The sequence below is a fragment of the Gavialis gangeticus genome, unplaced genomic scaffold (assembly GCF_001723915.1).
Source record: "Gavialis gangeticus isolate Ggan-Ray unplaced genomic scaffold, GavGan_comp1, whole genome shotgun sequence".
NCBI classification, from domain to species: domain Eukaryota; kingdom Metazoa; phylum Chordata; order Crocodylia; family Gavialidae; genus Gavialis; species Gavialis gangeticus.
Genome location: NW_017729027.1, coordinates 139,292 through 154,374, shown reverse-complemented (window position 1 = coordinate 154,374; position 15,083 = coordinate 139,292). Strand labels below are relative to the sequence as shown.

Below are 15,083 nucleotides of genomic sequence, written 5' to 3'. Positions count from 1 at the left end.
CGTGCCCAACATGAAGGGTAGGGCTTATCTACTAAATATCAGCTCCCTAACACCTCAGACATTTTCACCTTTTCTTTCTTTTTGTTTTGGACTCCAGGGATGATATTTCAGCAAGACCCCTCTGTACAATATTCTATGTAAGGGATAAAACATGTTTTCGTTTCTCTCTTAATACCTTTCTTGGCTTTCTGAGTCAACTATTTTTCCATACACATACTCAGTGTAACTTCGTAGAAGCCACTGGAGACCAATGTAACCATATCTGTCCACTCTTTGCAATGGCATAGTGGACCTAAATCTCTATAATTTTAAATATGGATAAAACATATAGTGGTTGAACTTCCATTTAAAGTAAACAGACAAAACCGTTACAGAGGCTCAGCTGTAAGGTGTTATATTTTTCCAAGCATTATTTTTCAAAACATTTTCCAAGCACTATTATGGTTCATCTACTTCTAATTTCTTACAATGGCTGCCACAGATTAAAGGTTGGTGGAATATATAGCTGAGAAACTAGGCATGTTGCTTACCCTTAGTCTTCTAAGATACAGCAACACCTTGCTTAACATAGTAGTTACGTTCTTGAAAAACGCAACTTTAAGTGAAACAATGTTAAGCAAATCCAATTACATCAAAATAGTTACCTACTAACAGGCTGCAGCCAAACGTTATAACTAAACATCGCCCGACTTTAAACGAGTATGTTCTCTAATAGATCAGCAACATAATAACGAAACAATGTTAACTGGGATGATGTTAAGTGAGGAGTACCTGGATAACTAACATTTAGGAAATGGGTTCATTGGTAGTTCAGAAATCGGATTTTAGTTCACCAGTGTAACCCTAACGGCTCTTTGGAGGGCTTTAAAAAGCCTTCAAAATTTACTTTGGCTCACCTGAATTAAAATTAATTTGCACATTTATAACAAACTTCAGATTTAGGGGGAAAAACCTGTTACTGCATTATATATGGCTCTGGATGCTTATACAGAGAAATAGTACTGAAGCCACAAATTGGCACACTTATGCAGTGATGCACCATAAATTACACTTTAGTGCAGGCCTTCCTCAAAATATACTGAATTTTGTATTTTAAGTATCTCTGAATTTCTTGCCACGAAGGATGAGTCTATTAAAGTCTTCTCTTTGACTGCAATCAATCAACCTCTAAATATGTTGAAAATGCCCTGCATACCCTCAGGAAACTTTACAGCTCAGGTTATTTACTCTCTGCTTCAACAGTTCTAGGATAACCTATGCTCAGTGAAAGTTAGTATCTGCCAAATTCAATTCTGAGTTTCCAAAACCCATTTTTCCCCCAAACTTAAGATAGAGAAGAGGTGAGGTTATATCTCCTTTGTCTACCAGCACATCAAGATCTTTCTACTGTCTCAATACAATCAAAAAACATTTACATGTTGAGGTGGGTTTTTTTTGGTTAGTTTAATCACAGAACTGTATTAACATTAACATAAAATCATACTGTTCATTTGGCTTGTATGTACTATTCCTATTCTTAGGTCTGCGGTATCTCTCTAGTGTTTTGCATTCTGTAGACAGAGATGCCTACGGCTCTGCATAGCACCAAGCTGTGGGAGGGTGGATTAAGGGAGGAGGACTTTTAGTTGGTCTCTAAGGACCAGCTAACATCTACAAACTGTATAAATATAATCAGTAAAAACCTATTTCCAGGAAATCAGGAATTAGGGAACTATGCTGACAAGCTTAATATAATGGTCCCGCATTTTGAATATTTTTACTTGACAAATAGCTTTACAGCTAAGCTGACTAGCCCCCTCCCACCTTAAAGGAAATGGCTCAAACCTGACCTACTACTTCAAGGTCACAAAAAGTTGTATTTTATCCCACTCCTACTTTAACTGTCATAGCTAAGTAACTGTGAATTTTTTTTCTTCAGGTGTCATCACTTCGAGGGCTAACTGGATTTCAGAGAAAAGTCACTGAATATATTTAACAAATTCTAGCAGGATTAACCTATTCCATGAGTGTCTGATCTAGCAATGATATTAGTGTATTTGTCAAATAGCATTAGACAAACTGCAAAAAGGTGATGAACAAGACCTAAATACATATGTTGACTAATGGTAACATGCTGGCATTTGGCTGACTGTTCTCATTACATCTTTTCTTTCTTAGACATTTTTCCTTTCCTATGCTCGGTCTGCTTTGTTTTTCTGCACATAGCATACTCTTTCCTCTGGTACTTTCTGAATTTACTGACTTTCCCCCTTCCAGTTTCCTGATCTGTTGTGTTCTACTTCCTCCTTTATATATTTTGACTCTCCCAACTTCTCTGCAAACTCTATGCTACACATATTTTTGTTTTTAAAAGGCCCTCTCATTCACTCATTCTGCCTTCATGCATTCTATAAACACAAGCATTAATTCAGACTTAAAGATGAATCAAAATATTTACCTTGTTATTGAAGGCAACCATTTTAGCAATGACATTTTTGTCAATGGCAGGAAACAGAGTGTTCCCAATGAACTCCATATCTGCAGCTGAAAGTGGATCAACATATACCTAATAAAATTGATAACACAGTGTATTACTGCTTAAATCATTACAAGAATAAACACAGGATGGTGGCACAGCTCGAAATAAACTGATGACTTGCCTGCGTAAATCTATTGAGGAAAGATTTGGGCAAACCCTTTCGTCCACCCCCCTGGTGGTATGGATTCTGGCATCCAAAGATCTTTGTCTTCTTATGTTGCACATGAAAACTCATCCCCAATTCTGGGATGTAAATCTCTGCCCGATGGTCAAAGCAGGCGTTCAGTCCTTCTAATACAGACTGGGAAGCCAGATTCAGCTATTTGAGAAAAGAAATAGAAAAAATTGATAATATTCCATAAAAATAGAACCTCCCACGACCTCTACTTTAACAGGCTATAATTTATACAAAGGTAAGATTCTAATCCCCTGTTCCCATTCAGAAAAAGTTTCTGAAACTATCTCCAGCCATTGTTCTATATTATGGCAGGACAGCAGCTGGAGCTGTAATTAAGAATTTTTCTATTTCGGTTCTTCCACCATGGTGTCAATAGGGTATCACAGCATCATTTCATTAAAAAAATCTGTCCTTTGTGCACTCATTGTTTCTTTTGGGCTAATTTTTATGCTTCTCCTAAGTCTCCAGGTTAAATTTTTGTTAAGCTACAAAAGTTAATAAAGATGTTTAAGTTACATAAGTATTTTAAACTGGTGGTTTTACAACAGAGAATATAAGACTTCATACTCAGCACAATTATAATCAAGATCTCCAGGAGAAACCTGATCTTTGCTATTTTTTAAAAATAAAATACCGCATTCAGAGTTTAAGGATAAACTTTTCCAAATGCCTAAATAACTTTGAATCCAAATCTTAAATAACTATCAGAGCTTGGGAGTCCTATTTTAAGTCACTGTACTTAAAACTTTTGAATGTCTATATTACTTCTGAATCGAGAACAAGGGTGCCAAACTCAACCTAGTTGAGTCTTCTTCAGCAATCCCTCACAGTTGAGGATGATTGTCTTCCATGACTGTCTCATCTGTGTATCTGAAAATGGCTGATGAGGCCTATCTGGGATTGACTGACTCTACTGCAGCTCAGACATGTTTCCATGTGGGGTGGATGGTGCTGGCTTCTCAATTTGGTTTGCAACATGCTTGATTTGGCTTCCGGTCCCACTTTTCCATCTCCTGTTGTTGTCTTGAGATTTCAAAGTACTGAGATCCCTGCAACAGACTCTTCCCTCCATTTGGGGTGGCCCTGGGTGATCCTGGGCCCCAAACAGACCACTGGATGAGTAGCACGGTGTCAGTCTACTGGTCAGATCAAGCCCACAGACCAGCCCTCTATACCGCATGAAGCACCATACACTGATCTGAATCAATCTGGCATGTGCTGCAGGCAGTGTGCAGGTCCATCCTAACACCTGCAGGCAGCACCAAGGGCTCTGTAGGCTAGATTTCTGATGCCCTTTATCAAGAATGTAGGGCTTTGTCTATGCTTAACAGGGTTTTCAAGTACTGGTGTACCAGTATATTCCACTTGGAGATGCAGCAGGAGTTTTTCATCAATATAACTGCATCTGCATTCTGCTGTACAGCTATACTGATTAGAGGTGTGACTTCTTTCACTCCTAACAGGTACAACTATGGTAACAAGCTTTCAAATGTAAACTTAGCCTTGGGCTCCCAAGTCACTTAGACCCTTGTGAAAAGTTTGCACAAGACCCCACAAATCACCACGTTTTTCTTCTTTTAAATGCTCTATATTGATTGTATGCCAGATGTGCACTCACCTCATCTAGCACAATCCAGTGTCCGGCCTTTAATGCTGCAAGCAGAGGCCCATCCCGCCAGGCAAATTCTCCTCCCTTTCCACCTTCTACAGGCAAATCTGTGCCAAACAAGTCTGTTATGTCCTTTGGAAATAAAGGAGAAAAGCAAAGATCTGTGAAACTACATAAAAGGTCATAAAATCCCTAACAGCCTGTTGCCGACCTTGGCTTGCTTTATTTTTAAAGTGAACAACATTCCAACCTTACTTTAAGAGTTGTGGCATATAAAACATATTCTGAGTTTTCTATGTTTGACTTCCAGTTACCCATTAGTGCATTCAACAAAAGGTGTAGACGGATTACATGTTTATTCTGGAGTCACTCACTCAATATTTTTACCCTGGAGGAACAAACAGACACACAATTAACTCTGTGAAGCTGGCTGCCAGCAGTAGGCCCTATTACTAGTTAATAGGGGAGTTAGTTTGCCCTGAGCAAATAGCTACCCTGGAACGAAACTCACAATGATAGGGGACACACAACACATATACCAGAGTAGCACTTTCCAAAGTAAATTTAAATCGTCGCTCAGAAGTAACTTTACTTTGGAGAACAGCATTTTCTCTGAAGTAAATCCTGTGCATCGTATCCCACCAAATTTTGGGGTGTCCGTGGGATGTCACAAATGTTTTCTTGAGTCGGTTCTATGGATATGGCATGCATGGTCTCACTGAAAAGCTAAGGTTATGATGCATTCATTTGCTTTTATCACTGTATGGCATATTTACATTATCTGTATGCACCTTTGTGATTTTGAATATGGTTTAATGAAAAGACTTGAGGGATGCATATTTAAGGAAAAGGATTCATAGATTGTAAGGCTGGAAGGCACCTCAGAAGATCACTGGGTCCAGCCCCTTGCACCAGGCAGGAAAGACAACTGGGGTTAGGTGACCCCAGCAAGTTGATCAACTGTCCAGTCTCCTCTTGAAGAAAATTTCCAGGGTAGATGATTGCACCACCTCTGAAGGGAGCTTATTCCACAGTCTGGACACTAACTGTGAAGAAGTTTTTCCTAATGTTGAGCCTGAAACGGTCTTCCAGGAGTCTGTGGCCATTACTTCTGGTTTTCCCCAAGGGTGTCCTGGTGAACAGTTGTTCACAGAGCCCTTGATGTATCCCCCTGATGTAGCAGTAAGCTGCTACCAAGTCCTATCTCAGCCTTCTCTTTTTCAGGCTGAAGAGTCCCAGATCCCTCAGCAAATGGTTAGAAGGCTGGGGTACATGACTTCTGAGGAGAGGCTGAGGGAACTGGGCTTATTTAGTTTAGAGAAGAGAAGACTGAGCAGGGCTTTAATAGCAGCCTTCAGCTACCTGAAGGGGGTTCCAAACAGGATGGATCTAGTCTGTTCTCCGTGGTGGCAGATGACAGAAGAAGGAGCAAGAGTCTCAAGTTGCAGCAAAGGAAGTTTACATTAGATATTAGGGGAAAAAAACTCTCACCAGGACAGTAGTGAAGCACCCAGAGAGGCTGTGGAATTTCCATCCTTAGAGGATTTTAAGATCTGGTTAGACAAAGCCTTGGCTGGGATGACCTAGTTGGGACTGGTCCTGCTTTGAGAAGATGCTGATTCAGAAAAATCAGTGATTCGGACATAGACACACCTTTAAATGTTTTTTCTACATACCTCAAGGTACCAGGCATGGCTCATGAATGCTGCAATGCTGAGGCAGATGGAGCGTGCCCCACAGGAGTGTGGGGGATCCCCCCTGCATGCTTGGCGGTGAACCCAGAAGTGGCCTGGAAGTACTTCCAGTCCACTTCCGGGTCCGCAGCTGAGCACGCTGGGAGGGCCCCCCCCACTTGGCAATCAGCTGCAGGGGGACCCCAGGTGCCACCCCCTCCCAGACCCAGGAAGCATCAGTGGCCAAGCCAGGAGGGCTCACTCCCTGGCAGACCCAGAAGTGGACCAGAATGCTGGTTCACTTCCACATCTGCTGCTGAGTGCACCGGGAAGCCCCCCGTGCACCTGTGCGACGCTCCATCCACCCCACCATCTCACTGTTCACGAGCCACCTGGTACCTTGAGGTATGTAGAAAAAAACATTTAAAGCTGTGTCTAAATTTGAATCTCTCCAAATTGACCCGGAGGTTCCGATTCAATTCAGAGAGATTAAAGGGTCTCCTAATTTGATTCAAATTTGGAGATTTGGCCACCAAATCTCCGCCAAATTGAATCAGGGACTGAAGCTTTGCACAGCCCTAGTATAAGGCAGTGGAACTGAGTGTTGCAAGGATAAAGAGTTATCCCAGGTCAAACCTTAGTCTGTTCCTTGGGATAAGCAGCAGGACAGTGGCGGAAAACTTGGGCCTTTGAGGATACCCTGTGGACAGGTTTGTGACAATGTGTCCACTCCAATATTCCAGCAGGGTAAATTGAGAATGCTCTCCTGTAAGTGTGGTGGGTGTCCACACTAAAAAGAAGGAAAAAAACTCCCTTTAAATCTTTCAAGCAACTGAGCAGGACCCAAGATAAACTCAGAATCTATGAAGATGTGCACACAATTTGATCTAGAACAGTGTTTGTCAACTCTTTTAGACTTAAGCCACCCCTCTGTAACTTCTGTGAATTGAGTGGCACCGCATTTCAAAAACTACCATATTTACTCAAATCTAAGATAAGGTTTTTTCCTCCCCTCATTCAGCACTGGCGAAAAAGCCCTCCTCTTACATCTGAATATGGGTGTAGCAAGCAGCTGCTGTGCCTCCAGAAGGGGCCAGGCTGGATTAGTCATGCAGCAGGTAGGGGGCACATAAAGCAGGGGTGAGTGGGGTACAGTGCAGGGGGAGCACAAGGAAGGGGTGTATGGTGCTAGAGGGAGCATGGAGGAAAGGGCACTGGAGGCAGTATGGCAGAAAGGGCATATGGGGCTGGGGGGGAACAGGAGGTGGGCAAAGCATGGCTAAGGGACATGCAGAGCACAGGGAAGGGGCATGCACTGCAGAGGGGGCATGGAGAAAGGGAACCACAGAATGCAGTGGGAAGTTGCTGTGGCTCCAACCCCAACCCTGACCTGGGCTGTGGGGTAGAAGCTGAAGCCAGAGCTATCACTACCACCTGACCCAGCCAGGTGCTCCATGCCCCCACACAGACAGAGCCAGACCAGCTGCAAAGGTAAGCAATGGCATGCGGACAGGGGAAACAACAGGGGGACAGGCAAGGCAGGTGGGGCTTGTTCCCTTGTCACTGCTTTTCCTGTAGCAGTGGTAGGGGTGGGGGATGAATTTAAGAGGTCCTTTCAACAGCTACATTCTAGACCTGGAAAATTAAAACACATTCGTAATTTTCCATGACTGGAATATAATACATGGGTGGGGAGTGGGTATCATCTTAAATCCAAATTTGTCTTAGATTTGGGTAAATCCAGTTATTACAGTTTTCCCTCCTAGCTGATGGGCTGGGCAATGGCAGCGGGGGAGCATCCAGGCAAGGAAGAGCCTGAGCACAAGCCTGTGTTTATCATCTCATTTATCTCATTATATCTTGTGGTAACACCCTTCAAAGGATCTCACATCACCCTGAGAATCACTGGCCTATAATACAGCTTCTAGAAATGGCACTTTCTTAACAGAAGCTCTTCATTCTTTCCTAGCACCCTACTCCTACTTAGTTTTATCTCAAACTGATGATGGAAGCTCAACACTTACAACTCAGAGTCCGAGTATTCATACTTTTATAGAAACTACTATTTTATACACACACACTGAAAAATGTACAGTTAGGGGGATAACATTCTACTCTACCGTTTGTTCAGACAGGTTGATTCGAGCAAGGCAATTTCCTGAAGCATTTGCCAATGCTGCTACTAGACTGGTCTTCCCCACACCTGGTGACCCCTCCAGGAGAATAGGTTTGTTTAGCTGCAAGGCTCTTAACACCCGTTGTGCATTCATTGCTGTAGTTCCTGCATTTAGAGCGTAATCTGTTACACTGTTCCTCTGAAGGCCAGGGCCTAAAACATGGGGAAAGAAAAAAAAAGTGTCAAAAATTACAAGCAGGGATATTACAGAGTATTAAGGAGCAGGTTTTCAGTCTGTCAACTCACTTTTCACCCCATTACAGAAAGTGAAAGAATACAGACCTGCAACTCATTTAAATATCCAGTATTTATCATTAAGAAAAAACGGATCAAGCAGATGCTTAAGTTTGCATACCTGCTCATGTCTGAACATTGACTCTACAGTGGGTTTGGATATAGGAATAAACCACAGTGGAGGTAAGGGAATGAAAATCAAACTGATCAATTATCTTCTGAGCCTACAACTAGCTGCAGGTGGAAATAAGAGGCAGGTTTTTGAAGGTATAACCTTAAAGGAGTGGCAATGCATGTTATAGGAAAATGTGTTCATTTTTCACATGCTGTCAGTATGTGGAGCAAAAGTTGAAATTACATGCCCAGCATGCATATATTTTCTTTTCTTTTATTATCCCACACAACCAGGAAAAAGCATCAAGTTTGTTGCCCAACAGAAAGCTCCACACTTTCTATCACTCTGTATCACTAGTGATATCAGCTAATCAGGATATCACACTAATTTCACTAATAAAAGAGCATTTCTAATTTTTGTGAGGTGAGTCACTCCCTTGGCTTTATAGACTGTGAAACTCATTTCCTATGAAAAAAAATTCTATCCTTATTTCCATCCTTATTTCTGAGCTAATCTGTCTGGAGACAGTGAGTGGTTTTTCCAAAGGTCATATCAAGTCTGTTGGAATTGGTGGATGAGTAAATATTCTAACCTACTGCAGAGGGCAGCAAACAAAGCAATGGATTTAAACTACAGGAAAGCAGATTTAGATTAATCTCAAAACAAATAAAAAGGAACAAAAAAGCACCAAAAATGAAAACCCGAACGAAAAGGCCTTCTTAACAACCGGAGGCCAATGGAACAAATTCTCTAGTGAAATTGTACAATCTTGTCGATTGGAGATTTTCAAGAAAAGGTACATCTGGGATGGTTTAGGAATAGTGCATCCTACATTTTGCAGGATGAACCTAAAGTGACCCTTGTAGTCAACTTCCACCCCTACCATCCAGTGATTCCTCAGGCTGGCTATTGGATTGCCTTTTCCAGCCTCTACAGGTAGATAAGCTCTGCTCAAGGACTGATGGTAGTGAGTGAACTGAATGTGAAAAGCGTAAAACTATTGCTTCCCAAAACTGACGTGAGTTGATTATCAAGGGATGCACTGAAATAAGTCTGAAGGCAATAAACAAATGACTGAAAAAATGATAGCTTTCTAGATGCATCTAAAAACAAGTGAAAAATTAGGATATGTTTGAGGATACTTTGCACTAATTTTATAAAAAGACAAGAGGTTGATATTACAGATTTTACAACACTTTCTAAATTATAATCATAGTGCCTTTGTTATGGGTTAGTACTTGGTAAGTCATTAAATCCCCCCCCTCCAAAAAAACCCAAAACAGCCAAACAGCAAACAAACTTGACATCAATGCCTGCCAAAAACATCTTGCCTCTTGGTATGAAAAATGGATGTATTCCTACAGAATTATCAGTCCATATAAATTCCTTCTCCTTCATTCTGTCATAAATCCTCAGCTCATTCTTCTGATGTTCTGTAAGCTCAACAACTCTGCAAAGCTTCTGATGTAAAAATTTCAGACACTTTTCACGTGCTGACAAGGCAGTATGAGCTGAGCAGGATATACCTACATTAAAAGAATGCAGAAGTAAAGTAAACTTTACACATATAGCTAGATACAATCATTTCACAGTCTGTGCACAAAGTACATGGATACATACACATGGAACATGTTTGTTGGTGAACATTGATTTCCACAGAGCATGAAATGTTTAAAAATATCACATAGCAAAATTTACTGCAGGATGCATTAAAAATCAGAAAAAGTTGTGTTTACTCTCAGCCAACAGCTGTTGGCAGTACCTATTATTAAGGCAGACTAACACTTCCCACTGTAAGACCCTACTTTCAACTGTTCATAACTTCACAAAACTAACTTGAGCAGGTTTTAGCTTCAGGCTTAATTTTATGGAAAAGACACCATGAGAAAGACAGGTGGGAGTAGGCACACAGTCTAAAGAAGAAGCAGGAGAAAGGAGACAATGTGACCCACAACCCCATGTAGGAAAAGAAGAGATACACTGACAAGGAGCTGAGGTGCCTGTGGAAGAACTAGAACCGAATCATGTTTTTGAACGGAAACAGCCAGGCACTGTTCTATTTTGTGTACAACCCCAATCCCACAAGGACACATTAGATATGTTGTGGACATGCCTGTTAGATCTAGACCCCAAGAAAAGAAAAGCAGGGAAATGCCAAGGTTGAGGATTCTAGCAGAGCTGAAGTGGTAGATGTCCATGGTGACAGGCACAGCACTGACTAAGACAGAAGCAGAACTTTTAGGTGAGCAGGAAACTGCACCAGATAAAACTTAAGTTGGTCTAAAGACTTCAGGCTTTGGGAAGTAGGGGTTTGATGACCACACCTTTGGAATTTGGGCACTTAAATACGGTGGTATCTGTTACATAGATCCCCTCTACATGTCACAGGTATTGAGCAATTACCTATCACACAATAAAAAGCTCCAGCCAACTATAAAGTTAGCCCTCAAATGTGTGTGCTAACTTTCTAGCTGGTTGCTATTGAGCTCTAATTTGCACATATAGCACTGTCTGCCCTGCAGCTGGGAGCCTCATCAGTTGGCACAGCTCTCAGCCACAGGAGTGCACCATGCCCAGCATAAAACCCCCAAGCCCTAGAGATCATGGTTGCCACAATCCCTAGGGCTCCAAGGTGCTGAAACCCCTAAAGCAAGAGGATTGCTGCAGGGGTGATCTGTCACCCCAGGAGTGCAGGAAATTCGCAGGGCCAGAGGATTGCAGGGTTTCCCGCACCTCTGGGGAGGAGAGATCACTGTAGCAGTGATCCTCCAGCTCTGGGGATGTATGAGGTGCTCCTGTAGCTGGGAGACCCTCAACTGAGATGTGTGGGGCTCACAGCCACAGTGGCTTGTTTCTTGCTGGTGCAGAGGGAGCCTGAGATCAGACTTCCCCTGCTCCAACAGTAAAGTGCAATGGGATCTAATACAGGATCCCACAATCATGCCTCCTGTTTAGCATGACAGGAGAGGCAATTGTGTAAACTGTGCATTAGATCCCATTGCACCTTTATACACACAGAGGGCTACAATAGCAAAATAAGGAGAGGGAGCGGGAGAGGGAACAGGAAACATTTTTAATATACTAATCCGTTCTTCATTAAATACTGAAGACCTACCTGAACCAACGGCATCAATATACACCAAGCATGCAGCATGGACAAAAGATATCGCTGGGGAAATGTACTCCTCAGACAATTCTGACACTCCATCTTCTACCATGACATTCATGAAGTTAACCCATGATAAGACATCCCGTACACTGAGAATAAACTGGCGGCCAAATTCTTGGTTAGTCAGCCATTCAATGAAGTCCATCATGAGCTCAGCTATGTCTGCCTCTGAAACAAAAAATATTGTGCAATTGTCAACTAGATGTTATAAGTCACCTCCCAGATTTTGCTGTAGAACAAGAATAGGGATTTTCATAGTGTAAAGAAAAAATATAAATTCTCTGAATTTTTTAAAAATATTTGTATTGAAAGCCAGTGCTTTTAAAGAGAAAAAACAAACATTTATATTTCTCAACGAAACATACTTTAAAAATGTCCATCCAACCCCCCTCCACTCCCACAATGATTACATTCATTATATGAATGATACAAGGGAGATAGTTCTTAAGACGCTTTAATTTCTGATGTCTTTGAGTTCTATACTGGGTCAGAACAATGGTCCATCTAGCCCAGTACCCTGTTTCTGATAGCGGCAGAAGTGGATACTATACAAGGAAAGCACAGAACTGGATATCCCTAGACCCTCAACCTTTTTTCAACCTTTTTTCATTTGAAAATTTTCAGTGGAGGTGTGGACCCCTCTAAATTCTAAGTGTGGGTATTCACACATTTTTGATTGATTGTGGTCATCTTTCACAGACCCCTTAGACATAGTCTGCAGACCACAGGTTGAAAACCACTGCTCAAGGAGTGATCAATCTCCTATTTAATACCCTCCCTGGCATCCACTATTTATTGGTTTAGAGATGCCAGAGGAAACATCTCCAACCATTTAGTTCCAGGGATCACTGTCTCTTCAATAAAACAGGGCAATAATTTTCTTTGATGGTATTCACAATTTTACATTGAAAACTGATGACTGAATTCATTATTCAGAGAAAAGTCGTTTTTAACATGCAACACAATTGATACTGCCGTTGTCATTGTAATTTTAATTATGCAGTATTACTGGACTAAGTCTATCTGCAGAAATAAATTTTCTAACTGAACTGAAGAACTCACCTACTTTAAAAGATTCAAGTTCAAAGAGAATTATGGCTTTAATGTAGAATTTTGCTTGTGTTGCATTGCAGAGGTCAGATTTCATGATCAGCGGGTTCTTTTCTTGCCTTAAATTCTGTTAATGAATCTGACCTACCAAACTTTTATTCATTTATTTATTCTTAGCACTTGTTATGAACTTTTGAGCAGAACACCAGAAACCAGATGAAACTAATTTGTTCCATAACTAGCAAGTGAATATGAAGGATGCCATTTTACATCTGAGGTTATGAAATGTTTTTCATCAAAGCCAAAAATAACTACTTCCTTCTTTTCTGAGTTTGCAAAGAATATGAAGTAAATTCCTTCATAAATCTGGTCACTTAGGGTTGAAAATCAGTTTCCAGTGACAAAAAGGCCTTCCTGAAAAATGCAGGGAAAGTGAAGCTAGCCTTAGAAGTTTAAGAAGATTCAGGAATTGAAAATGTCTTTCCATCCAAGTTTAAACTTACACAAGAGACAGAGAAATAACATTCCTAACAAGGAGAGCATGAACAAAGGACAGTCCCAATGGCAGTCCTAAACCTGTGGGCCCCTGTTTAGAGGATGAGAAGAAAGGCTTGAGTTTACTTCTAGACAACAAAAGAAATAATTATTCCCATTCCTAAAAAAATAATCCTTTACCCCTTAAGTCTTATGCTGTGTTCCAGGATTAGCTGGACTGAGAAGGAATTCTTAAAATCCCCCATGAATGCCTCAGTAAAAATTATCAAGCTTCCCAAAATCTTCCTAATGGGGCTTGGCAGTCAAGCTCTCACCTGTCCCTCCTTTGCAGCTGTGATGCCCTGGGACAGCCATGAAAACTCAAGGGAAAAGATAGTACTGGAGGCCTAGAGTAGGGGTTGCAATGGCCGAGCTTGAATCTGAGGTAGGTGGGCATGCACTAGGAGCTGGATGTCTCCACCACCTCTGCCTGCTACCCAGCTGCAGAGTAGCATAGTGCAGGGACACCCCTCTTTTCTAGAGCCCATGATGCCCAAATAAGGCAGGACGCAGGGAGAGTTTCCCTTCTGCCAAAGCTCCCAGGCAACTGATTGCAGCGCAACATAGGGAGAGCTCCCCCTCCACTAAGACACTCAGCACTCAACTGCCGTGTGGTGGAATGTGGACAGAGCCCCCACTGCTGCATGCCACCGAAGCCATGACTCTGCAGGGCAAATGCAAAGACACCACAAGCTGAATTTGCTCTGTGGGCTGCTGACCTCCAGAGTTAAGAATTAGAAGACATGGAAGTAAACCAAGCCCCCGAAAGCTCCTTCAAGGTTTCGATAATGGAGGTTCAAGGCCCTTCAAGATTAAATGTTTGGATACTGGAGGGTAAGATGTAGCAGGCAGGAGTGACTCCTTGAGCTAATCAAATGCTGTAAAGCCAAGTAAAGGGTATCTGCCATTCAGATCCTTTTACTGCATGGAAATCTGGGGACTCTTCTTCGTTAGAGTCTTGAGGATCCTGTGGAGTGAGCTGGCTTTCCACAAAGATGAGCTTCTCTTTGTATAATGGCTGCTTTTTGTCTGTCAAAGCATCACAAGTGTTTCTCCCCTGCAGCCTTTGAGAGAGCTTCTGCCACCATGAGTGAACCTTCTTCCCCCTTCAGTGAAGCTGAAGAGCTAGTTTCATCTCATCTCAAGAAAGTGCCACCAGTGTCTAAGCAGACTACCCAGCTTTCTCTCAATTAAGTGCAGGTGTTAAAAAAAAGGCTTAAGACTACAGCAAAGCATAATCCTGCAGGAGGCTCACCTCCCAACCTTGCCTTTATCATTCACTGGATGGCCATGGAAGTCACCTCCCTTGCTGTGCATTTGAGTGAGGCAGTAATCGAACTGAAACAGCACAGGGAGAAGCAGCTGAATGAGGAAACTATAAATGGAACCAGTTATCCTGTCTACTTTCCCAGTAAATGGAGGAAGGAAGAACCCACTACTTGTAACATTACAGACTGCACTGAAGACCAATTAATATTTACTGCAATTCAAGTAATGCACATTTAGCTGTTGCCAGTGCAAGAAACAGAAATTATGAATTTGGACCTTCAATTACGTGGAAAACAAAGTAAGCTTTTAATGAGACAGGCACTGTTGAGCTGCTAGGAAAGGGGAGCTTGACACTGCTTTGCTACCAACTTCTCATCAGTCATATGAAAGTGACGTTTATGAAAGGAAGAACAGAGGCAAATGCCTATCATGAAGTCAGCCTGCAGATATACATTTATGCAAATTAGGGATATCATAACATGAATCCTTGGCAAAACTACATCAATATCCAGGTGTTTGAAACATACTCCACCTCCCCATCCCAGCACCCACCCACCC

General features: G+C 41.9%; 1 protein-coding gene across 1 annotated transcript in view; it reads right to left on the bottom strand.

Annotated features, from left to right (window-relative positions):
• Nucleotides 1-15,083, bottom strand: part of MDN1 (midasin AAA ATPase 1) — a 180,237-nt gene that overhangs the window by 97,176 nt on the left and 67,978 nt on the right. The window contains exons 34-39 of the mRNA XM_019520321.1: nucleotides 11,619-11,840; nucleotides 9,835-10,029; nucleotides 8,099-8,307; nucleotides 4,315-4,437; nucleotides 2,640-2,837; nucleotides 2,438-2,545 (exon numbers count right to left, since the gene is read on the bottom strand). Coding sequence (XP_019375866.1) covers nucleotides 2,438-2,545; nucleotides 2,640-2,837; nucleotides 4,315-4,437; nucleotides 8,099-8,307; nucleotides 9,835-10,029; nucleotides 11,619-11,840 — 1,055 coding nt within the window. The remainder of the gene's footprint in view (nucleotides 1-2,437; nucleotides 2,546-2,639; nucleotides 2,838-4,314; nucleotides 4,438-8,098; nucleotides 8,308-9,834; nucleotides 10,030-11,618; nucleotides 11,841-15,083) is intronic.